The sequence below is a fragment of the Thamnophis elegans genome, chromosome 10 (genome assembly GCF_009769535.1).
Source record: "Thamnophis elegans isolate rThaEle1 chromosome 10, rThaEle1.pri, whole genome shotgun sequence".
In the NCBI taxonomy this organism is placed as follows: domain Eukaryota; kingdom Metazoa; phylum Chordata; class Lepidosauria; order Squamata; family Colubridae; genus Thamnophis; species Thamnophis elegans.
Window position 1 is genome coordinate 35,883,871 of NC_045550.1, and position 24,642 is coordinate 35,908,512.

Here is a 24,642-nt window from a genome sequence, read left to right on the forward strand (position 1 = left end):
TTTATTTTTATTTTTTTATTTTCTTTCTCTTCCCTTCTGTAAGCCGCCCGGAGTCCTTCGGGATTGGGCGGCCTATAAATAAAATTAAACTTACAAACTTACAAATTTACAATCCAGAGTAGACGTTGGAGGAGAGGAATGTATTCCTCCTCTCTTATATGGCTCTTGTATATCTCACCAGGAGCATTTCCACAGCATGGAATTAGTAGATCAATGTATTTCATACCCTATACTTGGACCTATTTCCAATTGTATTTGTGATGTGATATAATAATATCTGAAGATTATGAATTTCTTGCTTTTTAGCAGAATCTTTTAATTACATAAAAACTACTAAGTATGTACAATCTTTCCAACTTGGGTAATAGTTCACTACAAACATCCTACTGAATTTACCATATGGTATGGAATTTATCACACCGTAGCATACCATACCATCCTTCTAATTTACATCCCTAAATAATTTGTTTGTATGTTTTACACAAGGACTACAAGCAATAGTGCCATTTGTTGCATTAATTCACTAAAGTTATTTTCTTCTAGTGCAGTGTTTCTCAACCTTGGCGACTTTCAGTCCTTTGGACTTCAACTCCCAGAATCCCCCAGCCAGCATAGCATTGAAGTCCACAGGACTGAAAGTTGCCAAGGTTGAGAAACACTGTTCTAGTGTGAAGAATTATGACTTTTTTTCATAAAAGTGAACCTTTGATTCTGCTGGTAAATGAAGCTGCCAAAACACAGCTGATGAGTCTAGGAAAAGAAGCCTAAATGCCTCCTTCCATTTCATTTTTTTGGTTTGTATGTTCCCTGGGAACGTTTCTTCTGTTACTTTTCAGTATAATGAGCAAACCCTTACAGAGAAGAAATGTCAGCAATACACAAATAGCCGAATATATCTCATTTTTTCCTTCTGATTTTCTAAGTTAATAATGGAAAAAAAATCTCTTTACGGACTACTGGCTACATTTACAACATTTATCTTTAAATGGAAATAATTATACAAATTAAGGTCCCTTCCAACTCTGTTACTCTGTTAGTGTGCTTTAAAACGATCTCAGTTTACTACTAAAAAGAAATGATTAGGGTGAAAGAATGTTGCAAAAGAAAACAACCACATTAAACACAAATCATATAGACCTGTGATGGCGAACCTATGGCACGTGTGCCACAGGTGGCACGTCAAGCCATTTCTGAGGGCATGCAAAGTGTTGTCATTTCACCTTCAGCACGCATGCATGCGCTGGCCGGCTGATTTCTGCCTTGATTTTTGGCCATTTTTCGCCCTCAGGAGGCTTCTGGGAAGTCTCCTGAAGGCCTCCAGAGGGAGAAAAATGGGTCACAAACATGAATGGGAAGAGGGTGCATAGAAGTATGTGTGTGGGCACATGCATACATGATACCCCCCATGCTCTGCGCATTTTTGGCACACAATGACAAAAAGGTTAGCCTGATATAGACTATTAGCAATGGGGGATTGAAATAAAGAGAAGAAAGGGTGCTTAAAAGTAAGTATATAAAATTTGAGAAGAGTGTAGTCTTTTGCTCAGTAGTATTGAAGCCAAGAACAATAGAGCTTACTATTTTTTGGGAGGGAGGCAACCAATCTACTCACACATCGACCATTTCATTGGCTCAATCTAAGATGCTCTTGCCTTTTCTTTTTTTTTTTTTTGAGAATAGAAATGGTTTTCTATGCTTAGTTGCTTATCTTTGTGAACGGAAAGGGCAATTTCTCGCTTTCTTTTACATAGTTTTTCCACTTCTTGTTCTTCCAGAAACAAGAGAGACAATATTGTAGCAATATTGGTAATAACACATTGCAAAGAACTACACAGTTAGGTCTGCATGGCTAAGGTGACCAGATTTTCAGATTGGTAAAGAGGGACACCTTTGACTGGCGGCCGGGGGGGGGGGGCTTGATTAAAAAATTTATACGGAGCAACAAAATTTTTCACACAACGCAAAAATAGTATTGTAATATTTTTTTTATTTCAACATAACTACAATTTACAAATATAAATTGTAACTGTTGCCAAACATCAAAATTTTGATCACATGACCATGAGGATGCTGCAACGGTCGCTAAGTGTGAAAATTGTCGCTAAGTGTGAAAATGGTCATCAGTCACTTTTTTCAATGCCATTGTAACTTTGGTCACTATACCACATTTCTTGCCACAGTTTTTAAGTGAATAATTGCAGCTGGTATTTTGTATTTTGGATAAAATCTTCTTTAAATAGTCTAAGACAATTTAAAAAAAGATTCTATCCAAAATACAAAATACCAGTTGCAGTTATTCACTTAAGAACTGTGGCAAGAAAGGTGATATAATGGGCTTAGTGACCAAAGTTACAATGGCATTGAAAAAAGTGACTGATGACCATTTTATACACTTAGCGACCACTTTCACACTTAGTGACCGTTGCAGGATCCTCATGGTCACGCGATCAAAATTTTGATGTTTGGCAACAGATTCATATTTATGATGATTTCGGTGTCCTGGGGTCAGATAATCACCTTTTGACAAAGTCAAATTGGGAAACCAGATTCACTTATGTTACTAATTTATCAGCTGCAGTTATTCACTTAAGAACTGTGGCAAGAAAGATGATATAATGGGCTTAGTGACCAAAGTTACAATGGCATTGAAAAAAGTGACTGATGACCATTTTTCACACTTAGTGACCATTTTCACACTTAGCTACCGTTGCAGCATCTTCATGGTCACGTGATCAAAATTTTGATGTTTGGCAACAGTTACAATTTATATTTGTAAATTGTAGTTATGTTGAAATAAAAAAAATATTACAATACTATTTTTGCATTGTATGAAAATTTTTGTTGCTCCGTATAAAATTTTTAATCAAGCCCCCACCCCCAGTCAAAGGTGTCCCTCTGAAAATCTGGTCACCTTGCTTTTTAGGATGCTGTCTAGATTTGCCATAGCTTTCCTCCCCAGGAGCAAGAGTCTTTTAATTCCTTGGAATAGGGTATGTCTAGTTTAATGAAAAGAAGGACCAAGGTATTGTATTGTGGTTGCTGCAATTAATATACTTAATAACTCCATTTTTATTCTTTATTTTTTAATAATAATTTTCATAACAATTGCTCCTGTTTTTGTAATTACTGTTTTATATTATTATTTTAGTGGATTGTTGTCACCCCTGAGAGTCATTTCTATTGAGATGTACACATTTGAACAATAAATGTATTTATTTTCATATTTAAGGAAAGGGGTCATCTATAAACTAAGCAAAGGTGTAGCTTCCAAGATGTGCCCTTGGGATCTTGAAGTTGGTGGGAATCTACTCAGAGATTAATTGAGGAAAGCTTAATAACAGGGAGTTCTTAACTTAAATCCACACAGAATAAAACTATTTTAATAAATCCTATGCACAATAAATAAAATATTATTTTAAAATACATTAAAAAATAAAAGAAAAAACCCACTTACCAGCAGGCTTGCACTCCAAGTAAACCCAGAATGATGTAGATGTTAATACAAAGAACTGAGCAAATTGAAATGGGGAAAAATGCCACCATTTTTCGGAGCAGTCCTCCAACCTCCGTGCCCCTCCCCTCCAGAAAATCCAGGAAGTAACCTCTCTAGCCATTTCCTGCAGCTCTATGGTGCTAGATCATTTTTTTTCTTATAAAATGAGGTAAAAAGGGAGGGCGCGGGGGGGGGGGGGGGAGGTCTGTTTTGTTGCTTTAACGTTTTAATATCTTCAATGAAAGTACTGAGACAGAGAGAAAGAGAGGGAATTTAGACAGGGTGTCTTTTGTCTTGCCCCGGTTAGGATTTCTTAAGCAAATCCACTAGGCTTTCAACATGAAGCCAGAAAATGATCGGGACTTTTTAAAAACGCGGCGGGAAACGGGAAAAATTGTTATAAAGCATGATTGTCACGCTGAAATCGGTACGTCTGGTCACCTTATGCATGGCCTTGGACAGAAATTTGACCAAGGACAACCTTTTTGAAAGGTTGGTGACTTTCGAAAGCTGCTTGTGAAGTAGAATTGAATCCTGCTATTGAGGATAAGTCAGAAGCATTTTGCTACTTGATGTGAATGAATTTCTTTCCTTCTCTTTTTCTACTATTTACATAAACCATGACTGAAAAACTTAAATATTGGGAACTAATAGCTCCTTAAAAATTCCAGGGATGAAAGGGATTTAAAAGCTAGATAGCTCCACAGCTCTCATTATTCTTCCTCCATCTTTAGCATCTTCCATGTGACAAGACAATTCATTTCTCTGATTCAATAACTGCTTGTCAATTATCCAACTTCATTTTTCTGGGGAGAAAAAAGAATGGTACATCTTGCTAAAAGGCTATATTATACTGGAGATAAACAAAACTCTGTCCCTTTCTAGGAAGTTGTGGGGGTAGGAACCATGTGCAGCTATTAAAGGAAAACACACAGAGAAGCTTACTAAAGGTTTGCTACCTCTCATTCCTTATCTCTGAAGCAAGCTGCAGGTTATTTAAACCAGCCAGGGCCACCTTTGCATTCTTACTGATAGTAGAATAAATCATTTCTTGCTCTTTACAAGCGAAGCATTACAGATATTTATGCTCCATAGTGTGAGGTACATTATAAAAGGGAAAAGCAATAAAGATTTGGCAGTAAAGGGATTATCTCAGTGGCTGAATTTCGATTTGGACTTTTGTGACCTGGATCAGTGAGATCTTGGCATTGCACTTTGCTGTAACTTGCCTTTGTTTGACTCTGCCTCTTTGAAAGATTTATCTAAATTGTACAACATAGAACACATGTGAACAGTTAAGAAATTGCCCCAATCCTTAAATGTGCAGTTTGCTGGATCAAATTAAAAATTGTACACATACCTAAAATTTGATTGATCTCTTTTGGCAATGTATTTTGGAAAAAGGACCTAAGTTATATTAAATTAATTATCTTTTTTAAAAAAATGCATATATTGTAGCTGCTTCTATGATTTTATCTTTTATTCTGGAATAAAAAAATAGGATTTGAACACATTTTTAATTTTATGCTTGCAACAGAAAAAAAAATAGCAAGAATACATGACCTAAGATGCTACATAATAGGTAATTTGCATTGTTATATGAAAATAATGGGCAAATTTAAACATATTTTCATGGCGAAAATTCAGTTTTACTATCATGTAACTTAGTAGCAGGATATCTCCACTAGACTACCTGACACAGCTATGTTGTTAAAAGTTTTTTAAAAAACCATAAAAAGAATAATAATAAATCAGAAAAATGCAACAGCCTAACAATCATAATTTTTCCAATTAAAGGTTAACAATACAAGACATAAATTCATGGCAAGCAGTTTAGAACTCTGAATTCTGAATCTTATCTTATAACTTTACATTTTAGTGAGATAGAATCGCCATATTCCCTTTTGCTTTTGAGATAATAAACCTGTAAAATTACTAGTTATGTCACAGACAATGACTTTAAAGTATTAGTAATTTCGCTCAGCCATATTTAAATTTGTCAGCTGAATTTCTGGAATAGATTAAAGCCATTTTTAATTTATATTCACATTACTTTCTTTTAGGAATGAACTGATCTATGTATCAGTTGTATTCCCTCCCCTCTTCTGTGTATGTTTTGATCCCTTCAAAGAATATGAATTTCAGATGAAATCTGACCCTAGAGTTATTGTTTTCTACTTTATACATCATATTGTCCCACATTTCTTTTGTCCTTTTGAGATCAAAACTGTCTGTCTGATCTAGCAAAATATGGAGCAGATGCTGATCCCAGGACAGCTTCTATTACAATTTTTCACATAGACATTATAAAGGTAAATGTTTTTTTTAAAACATCAAGCACATTAGCGTAGTTATTTAAGCCTTTTAGAAATGCTAATAGACTGTTAATTTATTTGTCCAATGAGAACTTTTCACTTTAAACAAATGACTCTTGTAAATGTAGTATAACTTCCAGAAAGAAAGATAAATTGGTAGGTTTCTAAGGTAAAGGTAAAGGCTCCCTTCCCAACTCTAGGGGGCAGTGCTCATCTCCGTTTCAAAGCAAAGAGCCAGCACTGTACCAAGACATCTCTGTGGTCATGTGACCAGCATGACTGAACGCCGAAGGCACATGGAATGCTGTTACTTTCCCACCAAAGGTGGTTCCTATTTTTCTACTTGCATTTTTCACATGCTTTCAAGCTGCTAGGTTGGCAGAAGCTCCCACAAGAAATGGGAGCTCACTCCGTTAAACGGTGCTAGGGATTCGAACCGCCGATCTGTCGATCTTTTTGAATGACAAGCTCAGCATCTTAGCCACCTAGCCACCATGTCTATTGAATATTCAATGTTCTATTCAATAGGCCTCTATTTAATAACTAAAAGAATAGAATAACTAAAACTGGAAAGAGGATATGTAATGGTAGTATGAAGTTTCTTTCTACATTATAAGGCTATTTAATACTTTGTGAAGGTTATAAATATGGACACCAATTCTTTTTTATGCTGAAAAAGTGGTAAACAAACTTTGGAGGACCACAATAAAATTCCCAAAAAGACTTCTAGATAGTATGAACATTGTTAAAAGCTTGTTCACTCCTATTTTTCTTGTGAATGGTAGAGGATTTGATTATTTTGCAATGTCAAAACATAAGCATCTATATCAGGGGTGGCAAACTCGATTTCAATGAGGGTCACATCAGGGTTGTGTTTGTGTTTGACCTCAGTAGGCTGAAGTGTAACCCTCTGGCAGCAAAAACAAAGCTTGGGAGGGCTGCCTGTGGCCTTCACATGCTACATTTTCACTGGCAGATATCACAGGCTGGTCCTTCACTATTTCCAGGGCAGCCCCGTGGGCCTGATCTAAGCACCCTGCAGGCTGGATCCAGTCCCCAGGTCTTGAGTTTGACACCCCTGATCTATTCTGCTATCAGACCCAGAGTGCAAATATTTTAACAGATATTTCTTAAGATTATTAAATGATGCTATTTGTGAAATAGATCAGAAAATGTTTGGTAATTCATGAATAGAAAAGCAGCAGACACAGAAAAGTAGCTAGAGTGAATATATTAACATCCAAATAAATAAAAGTTAACAGGTATTTATACTATGCATAAGAGTTGTTTCTTTATTAAAATTCTGTTTCATTTGTGTTCTCTTTTCCTGCTTCTTTTGCTGGTTTTAATAATAACTTGAATGTTGTTAGTTATTACAATTTCTGTCATAGTAACTTTATGTTTAGTCTACTTTTCCAAGTTAATGTTGACTAATTATTTTACTTATGCATGTAAAATTATAACCTTTTTATTTTAATTGTATCATTATTGTTGAGTTTTGCTTTTATTAAACATTATAGGTTGGCTATGATTGGAAGCATGTTCCACACAAAGAAGTACATTCATTCATTCTAACAGCCTTTTTTTCTGGCTGTTTTCTCTGCATTATCTGTTTAATCTTGTTTTTTTTTTCATGAAAGCAGGACAAGAAAATGTATTCTTGCTAATCTTTTATGTATATAAAAGTATATACATACCGTATATACTCGAGTATAGGCCGACCCGAATATAAGCCGAGGCACCTAATTTTACCACAAAAAACTGGAAAAGTTATTGACTCGAGTATAAGCCTAGGGTGGGAAATGCAGCAGCTACCGGTAAATTTCAAAAATAAAAATAGATACCAATAATGTTTTTGAATATTTATTTCAAAGAAAAACAGTAAACTAGCGGTGTATTCAATGAAATACTTCACTCACCTCATGATGCTGATGTCCCGCTGTGATGATGATGTCCCGTGCAGCCGCGGGAGCGATGTCCCGCCTCCTATGACACACGGCACAGTGATTCCTATCATTGGATCACTGTACCAGAGGAGGTGGGACATCGCTATGTGGCGGCTTGCCATAACAAGGAGGAGGTGGGATATCGTTGCAGAGCGGCAGGAGGGGGAGGAAGGGGAATCGTAAGACAGCCCTGCATTACATTAGAACGTGAGGAGGGGGGATGGTGCGGTGCGCGCTGCGCGGCAAACTGACACAGAGGGAAGGGAAACTCACAGGGGCACTGGGCCATTCACGAGTGTCACCCAGCGGCATGGCCCCGCCCCTTTTTCTCCTCCATTTCGGGCAAATTTTTCACTGACTCGAGTATAAGCCGAGGCGGCTTTTTTCAGCCCAAAAAGTGGGCTGAAAAACTAGGCTTATACTCGAGTATATACAGTATACTACTTGGGATAACAGACCTTACTCTACATGATATGATACTGTGCATTTCCTGAGTACTTGGTATACTTTTGTTGATTTTTTCAGAGTATAAGATGCACTTGCCCCCCCCACAAAAAAAGAGGATGAAAAATTGGATGCAACTTATACACCGAATGTAGTCCTACCCACCCGCTGGTCCCTACCCTTTGACGTCTGCCTCCCAGCAATTTGTCTCCCTTGCAGCAAACAGCCTGTTTCAGTTTCAGCTTCAGCACAACCTGGTTAGCACAAGCAACTGATTGTCAGTTGGATCGGCTTCCCGACCATCAGCTGTTTCAGGCTGCAAGGATTACCACTGCCTATTGCTGCCTCTGTACGCCCCATTTTTGGCCTTCTTTCACCCCATTTTATGCCCATTCCAATTCCCGCTGCCCGGAATGAATGGAAAATGTGGTGCGCAGAGGTGGAAAATGGGCCGTGAGAAGGTGGCAATAGACTATGGCAATCTCTGCAGCCTGAAACAGCTGATCATCAGGAGGCCGATCCAACCAACAATCAGCTGTTTGTGCTAATGAGGCTGTGCTGAAATTGAAACTGAAACATGCTGTTTGCTTCAAGGAGGCAAATTGCTGGAAGGCAGAGGCAGATTTTTCCTCCTCATGCTAATCAGGCTAAACTGAAACTGAAACAGGCTGTTTGCTGCAAGGAGGCAAATTGCTGGGAGGCAGAGGTAGATGTTTTTTCTTGTTTTCCTGTCCAAAAGCTAGGTGCGTCTTATACTTCAGAACGTCTTATACTCCAAAAAATATGGCAAGTGTCAACTGTCCCAATATGCTAGCCAGCAAAAGAAATCCTGAGACATTTTTTTTCTTCCAAGAGTATACTTTACTAAAAAGCCATGTGCATGCAGAAGTGGAAAAGCAGTTCTAACATTTCATGTGTGAAAGCATAAGATAAATTCAACTTCCCATCCCCCTTGCTTCTCCCATGGTCCTTTATTCACTTTTATTCATTTATTCCCCTTTATTCTCATTGCATCTGGGTTGTTCTGAGAACTATGTTTGTTTTGGACATTCTGAGTTGTTAACCTTGGAATGGAGCTGTCTAATATTTCCAGATGGCACACTTAGAATCCAGAGCTTCCCTCCCAACCCTCCCTTACATTCCAATGCCTTCCCTTCTCCCTTCCATTATTGTTGTCTTGTTGTGAGCATGCTGCGTAGCAAGTCAACCATGATAGAAAGCAAAAATTGACCTGATTAGTACTTGAAAAGGATTGGGTGCAAGGTTAAATTGGGAAATTGAAATTGCCTGGAATGACACAATGACAAAAATTTCTGTTTCCTCAAAAGCAGTCTTTGGACCCCTAGGATCGCCCTTATTACACGTCTGCCCTGAGAACTTCACCAAGTGCTTCCAAGAGCTAACATGTTAGCTATGACCTTTAAAACCATTAATGGCTTAGGTCTAGATTATCTGATGAACCGCCCTGTCCTGTTAGAACAAGTCTATCCTACTCATGCTGGCAGAGAAGGCATACTTTGGGTCCTGTAAGTCAAAGAATTCTGACTACCAAGATGCAGAAGTATTATCTGCTCCAGTGCTGATCCTTCGGTACATCTTAACCTCTTAGGTAGGATTAGCCTCCACCTTCCTATCTTCCCACAAGCATCTGAAGATCTGGCTCTGCTGGTTAGTCTAGGGGCAGAATGGAGGAGTTTCATAATGGAGGATTGAAGGAAGATGTCACCTTCCACTTCTTGCTTTCTGCTCTCCACGCATCCATCGTTTTGGTTATCGTATTATAGGTGGCTCAGTGGTTAAGATACTGGGCTTGTCGATCAGATAGGTCAGCAGTTCAAATCCCTAGTGCTGTGTAACAGAGTGAGCTCCCGTTACTTGTCTTAGCTTCTGCCAACCTAGCAGTTTGAAAGCATATAAAAACGCAAGTAGAAAAATAGGAACCACCTTTGGTGAGAAGGTAACAGCATGTGCGCCTTTGGCATTTAGTCATGCTGGCCACATGACCACGGAGATGTCTTTGGACAGTGCTGGCTCTTCAGCTTTGAAACTGAGATGAGCACACCCCCTAGAGTCAAGAATGACTAGCAAGGGGAACCTTTACCTTTTATTGATGTATTCTTATTTTTTTAATTGTTTATTTTATGATTCTATTATTTTACTTTTGTTCTGTTTACCCTTTCATTTCTTTCATTTTATTAGTTTAAGCTGTCTAGAACCTGAAGCAAGATAGGTGGCCAAGAAATTTAACAAAAAAATTGTGGTTATCAGCAACATTCATTCCAAGTTATAAATAAGATTGGAAATATTCATATTGTATAATCTTTTTATAATTTTTATCAACAGAGAGCTAGATGCAACTGAAATAAAAAAATTGAACCATAATGAATTGTTTTGCTAAATGTAGAACTGTAAGAATTAGAATAACCCTGGATCATGTTATTCTATTACTATTAGCTGGAAAAAAAGTTTCTTCTGTGACAAGATTTAAAAAAAAAGCTCCCTCTTCTAAAAGAAGATTGCAGTACAGCAAACAAAACCTGACATTCAAAAAACATCGGTGAATGGTAGCATCAATTAGGATATTGGAGAAATAAATCTGCTTCATTTCATTCACACTTTTCACATAACTTTCAATGTCTTAATTTCTGCAATTCAATTCTCAGATCAAAAAATATCCAGAACAACTGTATAACAATTGTTTCCCTTAGTATAAGAAAACAGAAAAAATGTAAGTAAAACACTTCAAGCTTTCCTGTCCGTGTGAAAAAAAGATGAACATGAGGTTTGAACATCTTTTTTAAATTGGCAAGCTGACATGAAAATAAAACTTGCGCTTGAGAAAGAATGCAAATGTTATAAGCAGTGAAAAGTAAAATCATACAGCTTCAACTGTCAATGAACTCTATTCTTCTAATGTAGTGCAACCTGTATCATGAAGGGTACTAGAAGTGGGTGGTTGACACAGAGAACTCTGCCAATGAAAACAGGATGAAGCCAAAACTGAACAAAGGGAGTAGACAGACGTTACTAATAAATACATTTTAAAACTGAAGCAGAGGACTTTATGTCATAGATGTTTTGTAATCTATTTTCTTTCTGTAAATCAGCTTTTTTTCTAGTTCTATTCATTTCTCTCCCACGGGAAAGCATTGGTATGAAAGATATTGTAACAAAAATGGTCAGGTAGAGAAAAAATGAATTGCTAAGTGGTTTATTATAATATGCATGCAAGTAGGAAAGAAGGAAACATAATACACAAGTAGTCATTTGGACAGTAGAGTTTATTAGAAATATCTTCATTCTTCGGTGAATTCACATTAAAATATGCTGAAGGCAGTTCAATCAACATTTGATATCCTGCCATTACAACAACTTCCAGTTAAAAACTAGATCATGATCAGGCAAAGAAATGTGAATGGAGCAGAAAAAAATTACAAACAAAAGCAGTTCCCTTAAAAATGAGTCGACCCTGACAAATGAAGACACATTCTAAGCAAAGGAGAAAAAGATGTAAGAACAAAACAAAAAAAAAAATCCACTCTATTCTGGAGAGAGAAATTCAAAATGTAATACTCAATGTGTGACAAGATAAACAAAACTGTATAAAGTTACATATTATTGTCCCTTGCAAGTTTTAAAATAAGACATTTATAGGCTATGTTTTCCTGTTTCTGGAACCATGTGTTGCCTGTCTGAGAGGGATGTCTGGTAGAGTGCAGAGGGGAAGGGCAAACAATAAAATATGTTGCAGTGTATATCCTGCCCTTTATGTACTTGTCTGCGATGCCATGGTAACATGTGTTTTGCCAATTTGGCTTGGTTAGAAAGAGATAACAATTTCAGAGAATGAGGTATTCACATAAATATATGCACAAATGTATGAGTAAAAGCCCAGGGTCATTTGAACATGTGGAACACTCATCAGAGCCTTGGATATTCACATGGGAAGCTGGCACACAATTTTGGCAGAGGGCTTGGCTAACTTTTGAGCTCTGGAATTTCTCAATGTGTTCATGGAGTGGATTAATTCAAGCCCTCTTATGCCATAGGCACATTACAGGAAACCTGGTATTTGGAACTAAAAAAGTAAATAATAATAATAATAATCTGGTCACGAATAAAAAGGCAGCATGATATTTGACAAATTAATATAAGTCAGAGCCAGAATACTGGAACCAAAGCTGGTTAAGCTGGAAAAGACTAATTTGACCAAATTTCATTCTACTGAAGAATTAAAAGCAAAAACAATTTAAGAAAGTCAACTAACTTAACTAATTTGTAGATTGAGCTGAGTTGCTTTGGAAAACAAGATCGACTATCTTGTACAATAAAGTACTGTAAGTTAAAATATGGCAGATGGTATATTATACCAAGAACATTATTTTCTGAAAAATCTGAGCACCTAGATATAAGAGGCCACAATCTTGAAGTACCAATGAGGCTTCTATGTTCCATGTGCACAAAGATCCCTATTGTCTTCCTATGGTGCACACTAGATGCGATGTGTTCCCTGAAACATTTTCCTTCCAAAATGAGAATAAACAGATTGCATGAGTAAGGAATTTTGCATTATAATTGATATTGTAAGAACCTAATTATTTGGCATGTTAAGAATTTTGAAAACCATCAATCAGGGATTATTTCTTTCACATGCTGATACTCTGACCTATATAAAAGAATATTCTTCTTTCATGAACACTGGTTTGGAGAGTTGTATTTGCATCACTTGCACATCGGGCACACATCCAACATCAGGTCTAACCTAACACCCATATCGCATTTGGCTCTTACCTGTGAAAACAAGCTTTGGATTCTGCATAATGAGGCTGTGTAACAGTATAGGCAACAATTATTCTACTGAAAGAACTAAATCAATTCAACATTTTCACATTTCTTAGTAGTCTCCATAATCCTCTGCTATGGTTTATTTTTAAAAAATGTAAAAAATAATTAAATAACACTCAAAATATCCACCATGAAGATTTATATTCTGATGTAAACAATTTCTACCATTTAGAGCTCTAGAATCATATTACTGATATTGTAAATAATTTTTCAAAGACTGAGGCAAAGGTAGACTTTCTATATCATGCAGGCGTTCTCGTCCCAAAGCAAAACGAATTGATCTTCGACACAGATCCATTAAAGGTAGAGGTTCAGCTGAAAATGAAACAGAAACATAACATCAACATTTTCATTTCTTATCTTCATTAATAAATAAATATAAATGGGCAATATCACTTTTAAAGTAGAAATATCACTTTTAAATAAATGCATATATGCATGAACTGATCATAGCAGAAGAAATCTAGGCAGGGAAAGTAGGGAAAATAAGCTAATAAATATTAGGTATGTTCACTGCCTTGAGTTATTTATAAAAAATAGTGTATTATATACAAAATAAAATTAAAATATGGTCTATTTCTTGGAGAAATACACTTATAAGGTTTTAAATTGGATGGGGGGGGGACCCATACAAGTTACCAGGAATTTCAACATAGATAGAAATCCCTTGAAGACTTAAAATACAATATTTTCTGCAGCTGAACTGAGATATGCCTGACCTTTAAATGTTATATTTGTTCCCATTTAGGAAAAGAAACTAAAATGCAATTCAACTTGAAAAGAACCTTTTCAGTGCAGTGTGACTTTCCACTGAGATGCTGAAGTAAACAGAAATGACACTTTCTTTCTGACATCTCAGATAATAAACATATCTCTAAAACAAATGCAAGAGTATCAGAGACAAAACTATTCAATATTTGAACCATATTTTTTAAATACTTGTTTTTAAGCCCTCGCCCCTCCCCCCCCCCAAAAGAAAAGTTTTTAAAGCTTTTAAAGAAAGGGAGTACAATTCTGCTATTGATTGCTGATTTTGAAAGAACGTATGGGTAACTGGCTTGGGTAATTCTCACATCAAACACTGTATCTCTTGGGTGTGCAAATTGAATGTAACCACTTAATGTCTTTATGGTTATTAGGTTAAATGTTCAAACATTTTTATCTACATGCAAATCCTTAAGATCTATACAGAGCTTTATTATGCTTAAAAACAAAAATCAAGGGAAAACATTTCATTATTGGGAGGAGGATATGACATGGTACATGGTACACACTGCACTTTCAGCATTCTGGGACAGAACAGGACAGTTAAAATGTCAAAATGTTCTAGACATATAAAGCTCTTTCAGACTCATTGTATGCAGCAATTCAGTAGTTAATGTTTTGCCAACTATTGTACCAGAAGTGCTGAAGTGCCCTTCCTAGTAATTAAAGCCAAGATTAAATACAAACCAAGAATTGATTTTTATCAGTCTGGGAATGTAAACTAAGTATTAACTCCAAAATTAGCATATATATATATATTCATTCAACCATTTGTGATTACTTTGTGACATTTTTAGTAGATTCTTACACAATTGTTAACACAACACTCCTCAACAAACAAAAAGCAGTTATCAAAAGGAGACATAAAAAGGAGTAGTGAATACTTGCAACACCTTTAGCCATTATCTTTCAAAAGTGTTTTTCTGAAATTATAACACTTCCTTTTTTCTCCAAACACTGGACATTTAAAACAAATGAGTTTTGTTTTAAAACAAAAAAAGCTATGTGTCGCCATAAATAGAGTCAAAATGTTATATAGGTTTATATAAGGTAATTAAAAACAAATCTGACAGAAAACACAAAACACGGGGAAAACACTCATAATTATATGTCTCCATTCAATGTACATAGGAAAAGTTACGCAGGTCCTAGATTAGTGTCAACCCTGCTAGTTAAACCACACAGGAAACATGAGTAGATTAATTCTATTTTATTCTAAGGCTATATTAACAAAATGTAGCAAGTCTGATAGCACAAACTTTCTGTCACCATTTTTAATAGCTGGATCCATTAGGAGGGTTCACTTCCTAAGTTTCTTTCCCTGTTCATTCCTTCGGGGCATCTCCCCTTCTCGCCTGATTGTTTCCTAGGCAGCATCTCTTTTCCTGATTCCCCAAAGTCATTCCATTACAATTAGTGCCTGGATGCTATTTTAGACTGAATACAGAATACTTTTCTACTGTGTTTTAGCTTTCATTGGTGTTCCAGCTACAGACATCTCAGGACACTGAACATCTTAATTATCGGAAAGTGCTTTATTTGGAGTTGTCCTTTCATGTGATCCAGAAGGTACAGAGAGTACAAAATGTAATAGCAATGTTGCCTTTTTAGAGTGCATTTCATCCCTGCCGTGTAACACTATTGTTGAACCAACTGCACCCTGTGAGGTTTAAGATTTGGCTTTTGAATAATTGAGATCATGATATACAAGGGACTGCCTTATTCTACTAATATCTGCCTGACTATTTTGAATCTCAGCTGGAGAGCCTCTCGGCATTACCACATCTTGAGACGTTTATTTGATATCAACCAGAAAAAAGTACTGTTTAGGTTATAGTAATAATCCTTAGTTTGCAATTTATTTATTTGTTTAAAAACCTGCATGGATGCTCACCTTAAAAAATAACTAGGTGGCTCACCCAAAACAATAAAAACAGCATAAATACAATTACAATGTATATATGACAAACATATGACTACAAACTACAACATGGACACATAAACACTTTCAAAAATAAAGCACCCACTTATCTCTCTACATTTTAGGAATATGCAAATGTATCTACCCTGGAATTTTAGCTATTATTGTGTGAACTTTAGAATTGTTTTAAAATATACTTTCAACTTTGTTAATTGCCTAAAAGTACAATGCATGAGAGATGATAAAATACTATTAAATATACTATTCCCAAACTGTGGCTGTGCAGTGCCGGAGAGCCCCACTGTGCAGGAAACTCCTCAGTGCTGCGGTCCCCTTCATGTTGGCTCAGGAAGGAGGGGAATGGGAAACAGCAGCAGCTGCTGTCGCTGGATGCAGGGAGGAGAGCTCCAGCTCTTCTGTGCAAGGAAAGTCCTGTGCAGCACAGGAGAACTGGAGCTCTCCTCCCTGAATCCGGCAGCGATGCTCTGGGAGGGCAGGCAGTGGCATGTGCAGCAGCCCCTTGGACATCTGCCTGGCGCCTGCCCTCCCAGAACACCACCACCACTGCCACTGCTCCTCTCAGCCCCAGAGCAGGGGATGCTTCTCCACCAAGGCTGCCCACCCACCCATTGGCTGGGCTGGATGCTGACCTTGGAAGTCAAGCAGGCGTGAGGGACTGCCGGTAAGGCTGTGTGGAAGGCAGCTAAGCATGGCAGGGCTGTGGGGAAGGGAGTAGGCTGCTAGGATCCCCGCCTTATGCATGCGCATGTATAGGGTGGAGATCATGCACGTATGCACAGGTGGACAGGGCGCATTGAGTTGCAGGTATGGGCACAATTTTGGCATGCCTTTACAAAAAGGCTAGCCATCACTGCTCTATATATTTCATTTGTTTTTAATGTTTTACCCAATTCACTTTCTCTTCCTTCCTTTATTTTAAAATATGAACCTCGTTGATCTACTGTATACACTTTAAATCACATCAACGTCTGTCATTCAATTCCAATGATTCAGTATCCATTCAATCTTCATTCCGATCTCTTGTTTTTCCACATTCATTAATTCCCTTTTTCCACTACATTGAACATACTTTTATATTTTTTTCTAACTACACACGTTTCATCTTCATCACACTTGTTTAGCTTGTGTTCACCCAGTTCTTTTTCACATGTGTCGCTGCCAAGGATAGCTGTTTTTTCTCTACTCTAAATTATTTTACTACCCAAGATGTAACATTTAACAATTTTCTGTATCTTCTCAGTTCTAGCCTCCCCTTCCCCATCTGTATATGCATGTGTATGTGTAGGATATAGATGATTTTGAGTACAAGTCTCTGAATTAGGTATATAATTCAAAAATCAAGAATTTTCTGTGAAATATACTATGGCTCCCCCCCCCCTTTTCTTCTTAGCACTACAACAGTACAATGGTGGGGAGGGAAAGGTTCCTCCACAAAGCTTTCTTGGCAGAGGTACTGATGTGATTTACCATTGTTCTTTTAGGATGTTTTTTTTTAATTTTCCTGTCTAGCCATTATGGTTAGACCCATTTAATTAGTTTCATAACCTGCCAAATATGATCTCTACTGCAACAGAAAGCAACATGTTTTATGCCAAAAAGAAAAGGTTAATTATTGGATAAAATTCTGGAGAAACATACAGATGACAGATAAGGTACAAAAACAATGGTGCAGATATAAAATTACTTGTACAGTAATGATTTCACAAAAGTTCATGATTCAACACACTTGTAATATTGTGCATCAACATATAAGCCACTACCAGAAGAAACAATGCTTTTGTATAACAACTTAGGACATTATCCATCCCACCCAGTTCAGAATATTCTAATTTTTTTTTTGGGGGGGGGGGGAGTTATATTTATTTAATACAGAGAAGCAAGTAAATCATATACATAATTAATCATAATACTGGGACAGAAAAATATTTTACCTTCTTCAATAATTTAGTGTGAGTTTTGATAAGGTGCAGTTGTGGAACAGAAAAAAGACTGGATTTAATATTTAAAACAATATTTATTCCCTTTGTGGATAGGTCAGCTATGGAAATAAATGCTACAAATAACCATTATGCAAATTGAATGGCACTGAATGGTGATTAGACACACATCTGGAGAGAAAGACAATGCTACTTCAGGGATCAGAAGCAGCATGTTTTTGAGTATCGGTTATTGCAGAAGCAGCAATCACACTGCCTACAACATTAATTGCTGCTAATTAATATATTATTTTAACTGAACAATTATTTCATTAAGTCAGTTTTGTCATGTAAGCTCAAAATTTCTCTGCTTATACTAGGCAAGATTTCCAATTGTGTGTAATTATGTAAGAAGGTTCATCCAAGCATATTTACAACCATAACGCAACATCTGGACACGCAAGAAAATCCTGGGTATACTCCAAAATTTTCAAATATAGTTTGGCTCTGTCCCTCAGCAGGCAAATGCTTACATATGGATATGGTAATATCTTTCAGATTTTTGAAACTAAAATTTAATTACTCATATATGAACAAAAGCCAGTGAGCATGTAGCCTATCAATTTTCTCTATCAAATTTCTCCTTTCATACACAGTTATTTTGTGAAATATTTAAAAGTTTGATTTATCTCAAAAATCTTAGAAGCTTGGTGGCAATGTTGTCTATACATTTCCTCAATGTTTCTGAAATCTCCCAATTGTACCATCCTCTCTTCCACATTTTCTTCTAGACTGCAGTGGTTTAAATGTCATTCTCTTTCTTGATGAGTCACATTTCTCTGTGGGAAGTTGTTTTGTAGACTGACTGACTCAGTCTGGGCCCAGAGAAGCAAAGAAGAGAAAATTTCTATCAGAGTCACTGACTTTTCAAAAGAGAAATGTATCCTATTTTTTTTTTAAAAGAAACCTCTTAAAATTCAAAATAACATGATATCTGCAACCATACAGTGGTTTTGTATGGCAGAGTTGAAAATAAAACCCAGTCAACTCACAAATTAATCTTAAAGATGAATGGAAGGATGGAAGGACAGATTTTTAATTGTCAATTAATTCTTTGCTTTCAGTTGCTCAAATACCAAAAGCTCCTTGCTTCTGTCTAATTCTTTCCAATTCTTTGTAAGTATTTCATAGCTGAAGATTACACATACACTAGTGTTTTTGTTTGCTGTAGTTTGTTAAAAATAGTTTCCAAGCTGATTTTTAAATGTGGCTGAGAAGGATAGTTTTATTGATATCAGTGAACCTTGTTTTGAAATCTCTTTGCAGAGCAGAGGACAGTCGGGTATATTGTTGCTGGGAAATATCAAGGTGACAGAGTTGCTCTATTGCAAGCATGACATAATTGTTTGCAACTTCTGAATGTTTTTTTCAAGACAAGAAACATTGGGGCTGGGTTGGGAAGGAGAATGGAACATTGTGTGAATGTTCTTATCACTGCTTTTGACCATCATTTAATTTGACTGAATACATAAATAGGGCCAATGAACTCTGAGATACATTTAAGTATCAAGCAAAGCAGTTAAATGTAAAAAGTCAACATTCATTAGTTTAAAAGTCTGATTTAAAATTCTACTGATATATTTGCAAATTATGTCCTAATTAACAACTTTAAAATGACAGCTACCAAAGCTGGGATCTATTCAGTATGGTAGAGTACATCAAATTTACACCTTCCAGGTTGAGATGAAGTTTGAATTATTCATTTGGCTCTCCCCTTGATCCTGAAAAAGGTCAAGCGTTTCATACAATTTACTTTATTGATGTACTTTCTACATACACAAGCAAAACTATGCATTATTAATCACTGCCCTCCATATGTCTGACAAGATCAATATCTGTTTTCATCTCTTTGGGGAGACTTTGAACAATAAAGGTAATCTATAGAAATAAAATATTTTTTTATATATAATTATGTATTTCCCCATTTTATCTCTAAGGCTCTTTAGCAAATGTTTTCCCAGCATTAAAGCATAAAACCCAGCACAAAACCCTAAAAATATAGAGCCAGCTGTTCATTGTGTGCCTTAACAACTGTTTCAAATTATAGGCGCAAGCAAAAAAATTTGGCACCCTTTGTCTAATTGTATGTTTTCATACAACTTTTAGCTAAAAGGAGGTTGTATATTTCAGCAAGACAATGATCAGAAACATACCTCCAAATCAGTCTTAGAGGAAGGGAAGATTAAAGATTTGGAATGGCTTTTACTGTTTCCAGACTTGAATATTATTTAAATCTGTGGACAGATATCAAATATGCAGTGCATATATCACATTTTTTCTCAGCTACAAGTGTTTTGCAAGAAGGAGTAGGAACAAAAATTCTAGAGACAGAAAGACTTTTAGCTGGCACATTTCGGAGCTGTTATTTTTGCCAAAGGAGGTGTTACAAAGTTTTGATTGGCAGGATATGTAAACATCTGCATCTACCGTATTCTATTCTTATTTTGAATCTATAAACAATTTCATAAATAGCAAGCATGAATCTGTGAAAAGATGCCTTGCTTTATGTTACATCCTGTAGCATTTACACCATCTTTTTTTTACTAGGTAATCACTGAAATATATAATTTGACTAGATATGCAGAAATGTTTGCATGCCTCTCTGTATGACAGGAGCTTTCAGATATATATCAAGGACAAAAAAGATGAGATCATGTTAAAATGATCTAATTCAACACAACTGTGTTCCAATTCATATCTTAGTCTATACCTGTGATGGTGAACCTGTGGCACATGTGTCACAGGTGGTACGCGGAGCCATTTCTGATAGCACGTGAGCCTTCCGCTCCAGTGCGCATATGTGCACCGGCCAGCTAATTTTCGGCCTTCTGGAGGACCAAGGAAGGCCATTTTCACCCTCACCAGGATTCAAGAAAGCTTCCAGAGCCTGTGAGGGTGGGTGAAAAATGGGCCCAACGGGAAAAACTGAAATGGATCATGGAACAACTCGCCTCAGCCAAATTGCTGCCGCCAACTTGCCATGGTCAAGCTAATAAAGTAGAATAAAATATGGATTAAAAATATAAGAATGAAGATGTGGCATAAAAGGGACAGTTAGACGTTTGCTTAAAGGAAATGTCATCAGCCTCTAACCCAGTGTTTCTCAACCTTGGCGACTTTAAGTCGTGTGGACTTCAACTCCCAGAATGTGCTGTGCTGGCTGGGGGATTCTGGGAGTTGAAGTCCACACGACTTAAAGTCGCCAAGGTTGAGAAACACTGCTCTAACCACAAGATGTTCTAGCCAACGTCCCTTTGTCAAAAGTCGAAACCACAAGGTTCAGATAAAGTTCGTTAATGACACGTAGTCCATACCTGTAACAAAAGGAGAAGTAAGACCCTCATCTACTTATAAGACTTTTCCCCCAAAATAACCAATAAGAAATGAGTTAAGTATTTCTGTATTGCAATGCTTTTGAGAATGTATAAGAACGCGTGCTTTGATGATGAAGGTTGTTCAGAATTTGCAATGTTAGCCATTTCGCTAACTTTCTGAACCTGGCTGCCAAATAAACTTTTCCTGTATCCTGGGAAGTCTAAAGCCTGTCATTTTCTACAACACTACCATGTCCAACTCACCATGGCCAACTTGCCATGGGACAACTTGCTGTGGGACAATTAAATTTAATTATTTAAAATATTTTTAAAAATATTTTAATTTTTATCATCACATTTTATTTTATCCCTCCTTTGGTACCCTTTCTTTAATGATACTATTCCACTATTTCTTCCATATTAGTGTAACTCTTATCCTGCAGCGAGTTGTCTCTGGGCAAGTTGGCCATGGTGATTTGTTCCCTAGCGAGCTGCCCACAAAAGTTGCCTGTGACAAGTGGGCCACAGTGAATTGTTGTAGACCTTCCTGGCATATCTGCTAATGAGTCCCAAAAATGTTGGCAAAATTTTTTTGGGGGGGAAATAATCCAATGGAGATTGATTGAATATAAGTTGGGATATTATTATGAAAAAAGAGGGGGGGCGGAAGTCCCTCAGTAGTGTAACAGTGTCCACTTATTAAAAGTCTGAGACAAATAAGAAAGCAATGCATAAAGATTATTAGCAACCACACCAAAAACTTTCTTACTAAGTAAACCAAGCAGAATTAACCTTCTAGGATAGATAATTCACTTTAGTTTATATCTATCAATATAGTACTTTGTATTTAATATATTTTAATAAGAAAGCTTTTAAATGAATATATTTAATAAATAGGTACAATCTATACATTATTGTATTTTGAATTTTTAAAAACAAAAACAAACAAGACACAATGAAGGACCACATAATCTGACTTCTGAGTCTGATTGTTGAGGAACACACGGCATGTGAAGTAGTTTCCCCGTGTTTCCTATCCTTTGATTCCTATTAATCTGGTCATCTGTACATTTTTCTAAACAACTTTTAGCTGTTGATTTACTTTGTTTTTCCAACGACTGCATGCTCAAGACATTTCTCAATATTTGCTTGACTACTTTATTTTTTAAGAGAAAAAATATTCACGCTTAAATGAAATGAATAGTTAAATGTTTAGTTCAATTCTCTTTCATGTTTACCTTAACAGCTTTTAATTTATTCTCTTACATTGTTTAGGATTTACATTCAGTGTGTGACAGATTACATTCGGTAATCTGTCCATGTCTCCAAAGTTACTAGAAAAACCATTACCAATCTCCCTGCACCAATCTTCCTGCTTTCTTTTTTTAGAAATTAATTTTTACATATCCACTACTTCCTTTAGCTCATTATTTTGACCTAATATGTTCACATGATAACTGACAGATTTAACTACCTTAACTTTTTTGTTGTATAATAAAGCCACACGTGTTTGAACTTTGTGCATATTCGGTAACAGAATTTTTAATTCTTTCCTGGTCTGTAGTTGTTATGTAATTTTCCCTTGATGTAAAGTCTTTATACATAATATGTATTTCTGTAATGAACCTGAAAACAAGGTTATCTGAACCATTCCATTAGACTTAAAAACTAATGTCTTCCTTGATTTAGGCTCAATTCACCCATAGTGAATTGAATACTATTCACCCATAGTATAACTTGGCAGCAATAAAGTGGCTTGCTATTGCCTTAGTATGGGATAATTTTTTTTACTTCCATTTTCTTGTGGGGACCATTCAAGTAAGGGCAACTTCAGTAAGTTTTCTCAGGATCAGTTAAGGACTGCCACCTATTTATGACCTGTTATGTGTAAGCATTTGTGCATCAATATGACATGAGATATAAGACACAGTACTACTCTCAGGTGCCTATTGAATTTCTAAGGCAAATTGAATGCTTCTGTTTGGTATTCTTATTCCTTTTATTAAGCAGTTGTATTTTATATATTTTATAGCAGAAGAAAAAGTCATGATGGGTAACTTGCATGAACACATGCAGTTTTCTGACTACAACTGCTGTAGGAAACTATTAATTTACTTCCTTGCCCGCTTAACATACAGAATTTCATTAAAAAAAAACACCTACGTTACAAATCCTACATGAATTTCTACAATGCCTGTAGGAATTCAACTTCTCACACTGTGCAGTCATTATCTACTGCCAAGATTATGAAGGTAATGGCCAAGCCATTGTAAAAAAAAAAAAGGTGACCTTTATGTAGAATAGATCCCATTAAAGCTATTTTCACAAGACAGGGAAACCTTTTAAGCTGCCACAGGAAGAATGTTTAGAGTTTGATTGAAAGTAAATTTGTTCATTTAAAACAATGTGTCAATGGCAGAAATCTACAGGAAATCCAAACACCTCTTTTCTACAATATTCTTATTACCAAGAATAGACCTAGACAATATAAAGAATTGTCTCAGTCTGTTTTCTTCCCAATAATACCACTCCTAAATGATTTAAGTGAAAGAAAGTGAACACAGAATGAATGAAATTGAATGAAGGCAATAACACCCACCCACACCCACAGACTAGAATTAGGCAAAGGGCTTTCTTTTAAAACAGACTACTCTGAAACCATATTTAACCATTTAATTTTATCTAAATGTTTGTGCATAAAAATTCCCAAAAAAATTGCTACCTTAAAACAACAGCAGCAGCAGCAACAACAGCAAAGGCCATACTATGTAGTGTATTCAGTTTATGAATTTACTTACATTTGCCTTTATTTTTTTTAAAAAGAACAAAAATTCTCCTAATAATATTTGAAACTAGCCAATAGCCCTCAAGTTGCCCGGGTATTTATTTATAAGGGGAAAATCTCCAGACCAAATGTAGTTTCTAATGTTGGATGTCCCCCTTACCAGAGGGAGCCCCCTTGTGGAGTACTGTGAAGCCATTACTGGCAACTCTGCTGCGCTGTACAGTAGAAGCTATTTTATGGCAGTACAGTAGCCATTTTAAGGCACAACAGGTTGTATTTTAACAGAACACATACCCCGAGGGATGTTAAGGGTGTCTTACCCCCACAGTATTTTTTTTCCAGAGAGTAAGTCATCTGTGTTCCAAGTTTGGTTGAAATTGCTTGAGGCGTTCCAGAGTTATGCTGGAACACACAGACAGCCATTTATATATATATAGAGAGAGAGAGATTCACAACACATTTGCCTTTCCCCAAATCTCTAAAGGGTGATTAAAACAAAGTCCTAGGTATTTCCCTAACACTCATAATGATTATACAAATAATCCTCGAGAAAAAATATTTTTCATCATTTCAGAGAATAGTATGTAAGACTTTAGAAAGAGACTATATGTATGGATAAATCTATTCTTATAAAACAAGCACAACTTTTAAATAAAGCTTTTGGTGAGTCTTAGTTTCCAAGTTAATAATAGGAAGAATCTTAATGTGCCTTGATCCAGTCTGAATATTGAGGACAAAATGTTACTGGATTTTTATTTTTTTATCTTGCCTTTATTATTTTTATTAAAAAGTAATGGTGGAAATCATATCTCAAACT

At 36.2% G+C, this 24,642-nt stretch overlaps 1 protein-coding gene across 1 annotated transcript in view; it reads right to left on the minus strand.

The window, feature by feature from the left end:
• Positions 1-11,491: 11,491 nt before the first annotated feature.
• SPSB4 (splA/ryanodine receptor domain and SOCS box containing 4) overlaps positions 11,492-24,642 on the minus strand; it is a 57,892-nt gene continuing 44,741 nt past the window's right edge. Inside the window, exon 3 of the mRNA XM_032224892.1 lies at positions 11,492-13,358. Within this exon, the coding sequence (XP_032080783.1) occupies positions 13,231-13,358 (128 nt within the window). The 3' untranslated portion in view covers positions 11,492-13,230. The remainder of the gene's footprint in view (positions 13,359-24,642) is intronic.